Consider the following 8232-nt stretch of genomic DNA (forward strand, 5'->3'; position numbering starts at 1 on the left):
CCAACCCTCCTGCTCTACTATTCTCACTAAAAAAATAGCCCATACGCCTCACTCCCAAGTTCTCTATCAACTTCAACAACTTATGCAGCGTTCGTCAAAATTAATCAGTTCTTCTTTTTCTTCCACTCGGACGCTCTCTTTGTGCCATGGTTCTGAGGTCGGCCTGACTTCTTACCCTTGCCCTTCTTCTGTTTGAGATCCTTGGGTAGGCCATCTCTTGCTGAAGCACGACGACCCTCGAAAACAAACTGTTCTGGGCCCTTGATACCTGCAGGCTGGCCCTCAGCTTCACGGCTCTCACCATGTGCTGAGGGGCGCTTCTTGTGGCGTTGCTGCACGGCGGCCGAACGACCAAGAAGCTTGCTTGTGCGGCCAGCCATGGACTGCTCCTCAGGAGTGGCCTTGTGCTTATATTTGGTACTCTTGGGGCCGTTAGTTGAAATGTGCTTGCCCCTGGCTCGCTCTTGGGCGAGAGCTGTCTTGCGAGGATCCTTGGCACGAGTTACTCGCAACTTGCGTGGCAACATGGGAGGGAACTTCTTGCCGTCAAGGAGCAGGGCAGCCTCAACATCGTTGGCGTCCTGTCGAGTGTGTTAGCAATTTGACTCCCCAATAGTGAGTAATGGAATCGTGAACTTACATAAAACTGGACATAGGCAAAACCCTTGCCTACACGCGTCTTTGAGTCCCGAACAACCCGGACATTCTCCACCTTGCCCTGAGTGCTGAAAGTTCGCCAAAGACCTTCCTCAATATCGGAGGGAGTCTTGTTCTTCTTCTTCTCTGTAGTATCTCCCTCAGCGTTGGTGTTCAAGACGGTCTCGTCATCAACAAATCCCAAGTTGCCAACAAACACACATCGGCGATGATCAGTGGGACTGGGGTGAGCAACACTGTCAACTCTGAGATGACGGTCGAGCACTTGGGTACCGTTGAGCTTGGTGGCGGCTGTACGGGCTGCCGCAGTGGTCGAGTACACGACGTATGCGTTGGCTGATTTGGTTGTGGAATCCATCAAGCTCTTTGTGATGTAAGCTGCGCGCTTAGGCAGAGAACCGCCCGCAAACGCAACGGAACGGAAGCGCAGTGACTCGATGGTTTGCGGGGGAGTAGCATCTTTTTCCAAGACGGATGAGAGATGAGCCATCAGTGTCTTCTTGGCGGACTTGGAGCTGATTGCTTCTGTGGACACATTGGCAAGGAAAACTGTTCGGGCCGCCTTGTCCAAGTCCGATGCTTTACTGTCCTTGACGAGTGTCTCATGGACAGGAATATCGCTTTCGTTACCAGCATCTTCTTCATCGACAGCAGGCTTTTCAGTCTTTGTCAGAGCGTCGTTCTTCTGTCGCTTGCCGGCGCGATCAGCTTCTTCCTCTGCAGCCACTTTGTCAAGGTATTTTCCCTCAAGGTCGTCGTTGTCGTTCTTGCGCTTTCGTTTTCGCTCCTTGTTTGACTTGTCTTCTGTCGCATCAATGATGTCGTCGAGTTCGACAGGCGCATCCTTCATGGTTTCGTCCACATCCTCACTCTCCTCCTCCTCCTGTTCGTCTCCGCTTCCATCTTCTTGCTCTGAATTTTCCTCGTCCTCGTCCTCGTCCTCGTCCTCATCAGAAGGGCCGTCTTCTTCGAAACTTAGCTCCTCGCTGATCTCGGAAAGGACCTCATCATCCTCCTCAAGGTGCACCTTGGGCTTGGCAGGTTCTCGGACCTTTTGGTCTAAGAGTGTCGAGTATTTTGACTTGGCGGGAGCTTGGACAGGGCCGGCCTTGGAATGGTAAGCACGAATTGGCAAGAAAGGATTCATATGTCGCAAAACTTACACTGGACGCAAAAAGAGCATCGAGGGTGGGGTCTACCGCCTTGGAAGAGGCTCTCAGGCCTTTTGAACTGCTTTGAGTCAGTTTTGTTTGGTTCTCATCCAAGATTAAAGATCGCGAATGTACTCACCCTTTCGCCATTGTATCGAATTTTGTGTTTGGAAAGAATCGGCAAAGCTGTTGACTTTGGTGCAATCTTTGGCTCTGCGACAGGAAAAAAGACATGGGCAGTCAGAAAAAAGTCCAGAGTTCAGTCGAGCGGCCCCACCTACAGATTTCCTAGACTATCACCATTGGCTTAGTAGCTCTACACCAATGGATAAGGTCTCATGGCACTGGTAGTGGGCCCGAGGCAGCGCCATGAGCGGCTCTGCCGTTGACGACCGCCCTTTGCAACAGGCGGGCCCGTCATTCTCAGCAACCCGCTGTAGTGGACGCCCGCCCCAAAGCCTAGAACAGCGGAAGCAGAAGCAGACACCAGGGCAGCCAGCGCAAACCGGCACCGTACCCATTCCTCTCTTCCTCCGTATCCCCTCCACTCGACACCACAAATTGTCAGTACAAGGAATCTTTAGCTCTCTCAGGCTACTTCTACCTTTTGTATTTTCCATGCTGCAAAACGATCGAGTCAATCGGTTCTTTTCTAGCTTGCCTTCACCCCTTCAACTCAATTCGACAAGATACATTGTCTTCATTTGTTCGTTGACCGTCCCTCACTCTTCACCACGGGCGCGTTCCCACGACCTTCCGACCGACCAAAGCTTTCTGCTCTACTCAACAGATCGAGAAAACGCATAACCCCCTCTTTACTCGGTCGACCCATAAACATCTAATCGCGTCCCGTTGCAGCGATGGCTGCCTCTGCCTCGGCCCCTCCGCATCTCTCCTCCCCGGCGCTTGGAGTTGCCGACCATGACGACAGCAACGTCTCCAGCCCCCTCAGCGAGGTTGACACTAAAGATGACAACGACGACGAGATCGAGCATATGCATTTAGACCACGGCGAAGAAGAGAGCCTCAGGCGGAGTCCTAGGAAGAAACCCCATGTCGCCTCTGACTCTGACAGCGTCCTCTCCGACGCACACTCCGACGTTGCCTCCGATGGCAACATTACAGAAGCCGAGACTGAGAGGCTCTACGATACCCCTCGACATCAGAGACAAAGAGACGTCGTGGTAGACCAGTTTAATGAGGGTCAAGTCTACGAGCACACTCCCAGCAAACTACACAGAACTGCCAACCTGCACGACCTCGGCGATGACGAGTCTGCCATTGACGACGACGACGCCTCGACTGGCTCTCCCACAGTTGGCGGAGACTCTCCAACAAAACATGCGACGAGTCATGACGAAGAGATGGAAGAAGGACACAAGAGCGACACCCAAGAGCGCAAGCGAAAGCGCACACCTGCTGCCGAGCCATCGGAAACAGAACAGCCGCTTAGAAAACGGACAAGTTCGGTGCATGCGCATGACGCAGGTGCCCTACGGCAACTCGAAGAAATGGATCTCCACGACGATACAGCCACCCCTGCGAATGGGAGCAGTGGTACACATACGCCCGTTGAAGAGATCGATGTATCCCCACGAAAAAAGCCTGCTAGTCGTGAAACTGATCTGACAGAACGCATATCACGTGTAGCTAAGAAGAACACGCGTGGGTCCAAGCGAAAAGCGGCTGCTGCTGCCGATCCGGACCACGATACTGATAGCGGAAGCCATGATGGTGCGCGTGACAGCGGCAGAGGAACAGACGTGGATAATCAAGGCGATGAGGCCGATCCAGATGCAGACGAAGAGGTTGACTCGGTGAATGCGCACGACGAAGAATGTAAGAAGATGAATGCCCATATTCAGGATCACAATGCTTACCTGATTATAGTGGAGCGCAAACACGCTGCGTTCAAGGACTGGACAGTCATTGAAGAAATGTTTGGTGTCTTTCGCGATAGGTATGTGGGATGCCCAAGTAAGCATATGTGTGCTAATATCTTCCCAGGCTCTACAAGGACCGACTGCAAAGGCTTGAAGAAGAAGAGCAGTCTCTACTCGCTGATGTGCCAACACATCCCGAATATCTCAACATGAAGCAGTGCTTAGATGATAGATTGGAGCAAAAGCTGCGCGAAATCAACAACGAGCACGAGTACCGTCTCAAAGCCCATGAAAACCGCTCCGTGGCCCAGCGTGCCCAAGTATGGGGCCAATATTACCAAGCCGTCCGGGAAAAGAGAGAAACAACTCTGGAGTCACTCAACCAAGAATGGTACGATATCCAGACTGCAAGACGAAACGCACATAGCTTGCAGGACTGCGGCCTTCTTTACCCCAAGGATCCGGCACAGCGAGTTCGAAACGCAATTGCCTATAATACCGAAGTCTCTGCCCTGGCCACCATCGCCAAATACGAAGGATTCCCTGCTGGACCCGAAATGACTGGAGCGACACCGTCAGAGCTTGAGGATGATCTAGCTGCCATTGAGGTAAGTCGACGACGGCGAAAACTCTACGGGCCCGCTGAGCTGACCATCACAAGCGAGCAAAACGGTCGCGACACAAGCCAACAAGCCAACGACGTGAAGAGTATTATCCTCAACCATTCGACCGCCTCGGCCCGGCAGGCGAACAGTTTCTCCGGGAGACTCCATGGGCCAATCCAAATCATCTAATTCACAAGATGTATCCCACCACTACTCCAGTAGAGGCACGACCAGATGATGCAGCCAGCCGCGGTGCGCAGCAAATAAACGGTCCTCCTCCTGTTGATATCAAGTCAAGCTTGAATGCGGTTGCTCAAGCCACACAGCAGTCCCCGTCACTTTCGACACGATTGTCAGAATCGCCAGAGTTGAAGCGGACCATGCTCAGCCCAGCACACCAGGTGAAGAAGGTGGGCAATCTTCCAGGCGTTAGTCGCAGTGCAAAGACGGCGGCGACGTAGATGGAGTTTGCCGATTTATGGTTGAACATATCCCGCTGACGGGACTTGGTTGATAACACGATGGAGCATGTTGCTATTGTACTCGGACTTTTGTGATACCCTTGGGAAATGCTCGGTTCAGGTACTGATGGATCGATTTACGCTTTTCTGCTTTTCTTCTTTTCTTCTCTTTTTTTTTTGGCTTGAATTTGGGAGGCGAACAGAGCTTGTGCTCGCTTGCATCAAATACCATTATTGTTGACCTAGAATGGTCGGAGGAGAGGCATCAACTTTAGAGCGGACGGTGCCCCTTGTTTGAGAAAGTTATTGTACAAGAACCCCATATACTCATACACACTGCACAGACTAGCTGGCGAACATGTTGCACATAGGGCGATCGGAGTTTTGCTAGGCGTTTTGCGCGACAGGCTTCATAAGTAGCGTCGCCTGCCTATTACTTGTCACACAACTTGCACCCATTTGAATATCATAAATTCCAACGCTTGGTATTGATCGTACACGTGGCCTGACCATAAGAAATCCCCTTACTTGGAAGCGGCGGGCTTGGGCGCATCGGGAACCTTGACATCTTCGAAATTGTCTTGGCCAACGGCGTTGAGGGTATACCAATCTGAGCTGCGTTAGTAGACGAATCCAATTTTATTAAAGGGAACCGTACAGATACTTCCAACCACGCCTAGGAGACCAAGGCCAGTGATGGCGTTCTTGAAAAGATAGGGTCTTCGTGCTCGCACGAGCGCAGCGCCCTGTCGCAGGCGGGGATCATAGTAAGTTGAGTGCGGGCTGTATCGGAGTCATGATCAGTCCATTGCGCTACGGAGAGCTTTGGTGTCGGGATGAACACACCTTTTAACCATTTTGAAGGTCTTTTGCTTGAACAGACTTGACTGGCTTGGTTCTAAACCGTGAATCGAACAAATTGACTGTCAATTGCTGGCGTGTTGCAAAAGATGGTCTCACTATCGATATCTGGACTAATGGCGAATGAATGTTCCGTAGGTGGGAAGAATGTTTGCGGCTAAAAGTCGGCCCAGTCTAGCACAACCGTGACGTCTACCCACTGCACCTGCACCTCCCCTAGTTCCAGGTTCTTTGTGGAGCTCAAGTTGCAAGGGTCTGGACCATTTCCACGTCCCATGTTCTTTGATTTCCGCGTCGCCAATCTTTCAGTTGCATTTCTATCAGACAAAAGCTAGCAACGACGATAATAGAGCTCAACGTCTCCGCAACGCGTGAATCGAGACGAAGATACTGCCGATTGCAAATACCCGGTGATTTCGAGCTTTTAATGCGAAGCATGCCCAACCGCAAACAAGAAAGCTCAGCCTAGTCGCGCGACCACAGTCCAAAAGCAGTGGGCAATCTTCATCCACGACAACACAGTTCCATCGTCCCCTTTTGGAGCTCTCGAGCCTGTTACCCGTCGATTTATACCACCGCGATTCGAGAACCTGCAATAATCCACCATGACAGCAACACTTTCTGTGTCGGACCAGATTCGACAGCTCGACGATGCACGAAAGCTGGTTTTGGGAGACGTCAAATACTACCCCAGTGTCGTCAAAGGAATACTGCCCATCATTGGACCTAGCGCACCACTCGAGCTGCGGAGATGGGGCGCCGAATTCCTTGCTGAAGCTTTCGCGACGCCAGCTTTACCAAATGGAGAGAAAGAAACAATGCAACCTTATGTTTTACCAACATTGGAATCCCTGCTTGAGAATGAGCGAGAGGACCCTCAAGTCCTGCGCAGTGTGATTCAATGCGTTGCCAGTATTTATCCCTTGGCGATGCGGTGGATGTATGGTTATAATGGTATCCGAGCTATATGGTTTCAAGACTAACATGATGATGCAGCATAAATAACGGTTACGACACAATCACTTGGGAAAGAATGGTGGCTGTGAAGCAAAAGGTTTTGAGAATATGGGACAATGCTGGTCCCACCGTGAGAATCTGCTGCATCAAGTTTGCGCAACGTGTGGTTCTTGCGCAAACTGCTGCCACCGGTTCTGAATTAAGAGTATGGATTCTGTAAACTTGATATGTGATGTCGCTAATACGCAACTATCAGTATGGCGGTACGCTCGATGTTTCTCTGGATAAAGTCCCTTCGAACCACCAGTCCCTGGACCCTAGGAATCTAGAGGCTGAGGCGTCGGGGCTTTTGGACCGAATGCTGGGCGCCCTACTGGAAAGCAGGTAAGACAAATGATCGCGAGTGCCTCATATCTATATAGCTAACCTCTAACGAAACTACAGCGATGCTTTGATTGTAGATGCGACCTTGAACTGCATGTCTATCATCATAAGAGCGCGTCCAGCTACATCAAATCGAATCATCAATGCCCTCCTTGGCTTTAACCCCCTCAAGCTTGCCAACTCCCCCCTTACACCAAAGAGCCGGGTCATGATCAGGTCGATGGAGAAGACAACTCGCATGCTACTGATTCACCTTGTAAAACGAGATCCCCACAACCCGATGGTCCCCAGAATACAGCAGCACGTAGAACGTATGATGCGTACCATGGCCGATATTTTTGACAATTCTGGACACAAGCGCCCCCTTGAACCGCCACCTCAAGACGAGTACGAGGCCAAACGGCCACGGCTGTCTCCAGCGCAAATCCAGATTCCACCCCTGGGTCCAAGCCCGCACAGTCTAGCCGACATTTTCACCCTTATCGACAACAGTGCTCTCAAGAACTTTGATATTTCGCAAGTTCCCGCGCCCCTGGTTGCCAGAATTGCCGTCACAACACTGGCGAGGCTAGATCCCCAAGTACTGTCCAAGGCAGTTGACGGCATCCGTGGCCGCCTCGATACCCTTGCCAGTGCTCCAGTACCTGAGCTGAATCCTAACACAGCTCCGTTGGGTGTGGAAGAAGACGACGATGATTATGAACCTGATTTCTATCAAGCGGAGGATACAGAGCAAATTCTTAACAAGCTAGATAGCTCGCCGACCCATGAAGCACCATTGTTGGACGATGGTCTTGCCTTGAAGTCATTCCACCTACACCAGCCTAGTGCCCTGACACCAGAAGCGGCATTGACAGCAGGCAATGGCACAGTGACCCGGGTCATTGAGATGATGAAATCTATGGAAGAACCAGCAAAGAAAAGCAAGGCTGGTTTCAGCAGACTGGCAGCTAGCTCTGGCAACCGGGACTCGTGGATGACAATTCTAGCGCGACTCGCTACTCGCTCCGTGGCTGGTCTGGAAGAGACGACCATCAAGGATGAAGACGGCTCGCTAACACACCAATCCCTCAGCAGCAATATTCGCGACGTCCTATATTCCTACGTGATGGAAGACTTCCGCAAGCACATTGATGTAGCAGTCTCTTGGCTCTGCGAGGAGTGGTACAACGATAAGCTGCAGCAGAAGAAGGGCGGCGATCGGCCTCTATACTACGAAAAGTGTTGCCTGCGGCTGATTGATGGTGGTGTACGAAACCTTCATCCCCAGGAT

General features: G+C 51.5%; 3 protein-coding genes across 3 annotated transcripts in view; 2 read left to right on the forward strand and 1 right to left on the reverse strand.

The window, feature by feature from the left end:
- Positions 1 to 104: 104 nt before the first annotated feature.
- FGSG_00398 (nucleolar protein 12) lies at positions 105 to 1958 on the reverse strand (the record flags this gene model as incomplete). Its single annotated transcript, XM_011317758.1, has 4 exons — positions 105 to 581; positions 641 to 1765; positions 1821 to 1887; positions 1948 to 1958. The coding sequence occupies 4 exons, from the start codon at positions 1956 to 1958 to the stop codon at positions 105 to 107; spliced, it is 1680 nt and encodes a 559-aa protein (XP_011316060.1).
- Positions 1959 to 2668: 710 nt separating this feature from the next.
- Positions 2669 to 4757, forward strand: FGSG_00399 (uncharacterized protein; the record flags this gene model as incomplete). Its single annotated transcript, XM_011317759.1, has 4 exons — positions 2669 to 3647; positions 3699 to 3768; positions 3816 to 4299; positions 4353 to 4757. 4 exons carry the CDS (start codon positions 2669 to 2671, stop codon positions 4755 to 4757), a joined length of 1938 nt encoding a protein of 645 aa, XP_011316061.1.
- Positions 4758 to 6223: 1466 nt separating this feature from the next.
- FGSG_11760 (uncharacterized protein) overlaps positions 6224 to 8232 on the forward strand; it is a gene marked incomplete at both ends in the record, with an annotated part of 2137 nt that continues 128 nt past the window's right edge. The window contains 4 exons of the mRNA XM_011317760.1: positions 6224 to 6558; positions 6615 to 6705; positions 6832 to 6959; positions 7020 to 8208. Coding sequence (XP_011316062.1) covers positions 6224 to 6558; positions 6615 to 6705; positions 6832 to 6959; positions 7020 to 8208 — 1743 coding nt within the window. The remainder of the gene's footprint in view (positions 6559 to 6614; positions 6706 to 6831; positions 6960 to 7019; positions 8209 to 8232) is intronic.

The sequence above is a fragment of the Fusarium graminearum genome, chromosome 1 (assembly GCF_000240135.3).
Source record: "Fusarium graminearum PH-1 chromosome 1, whole genome shotgun sequence".
Taxonomy (NCBI): Eukaryota; Fungi; Ascomycota; class Sordariomycetes; order Hypocreales; family Nectriaceae; genus Fusarium; species Fusarium graminearum.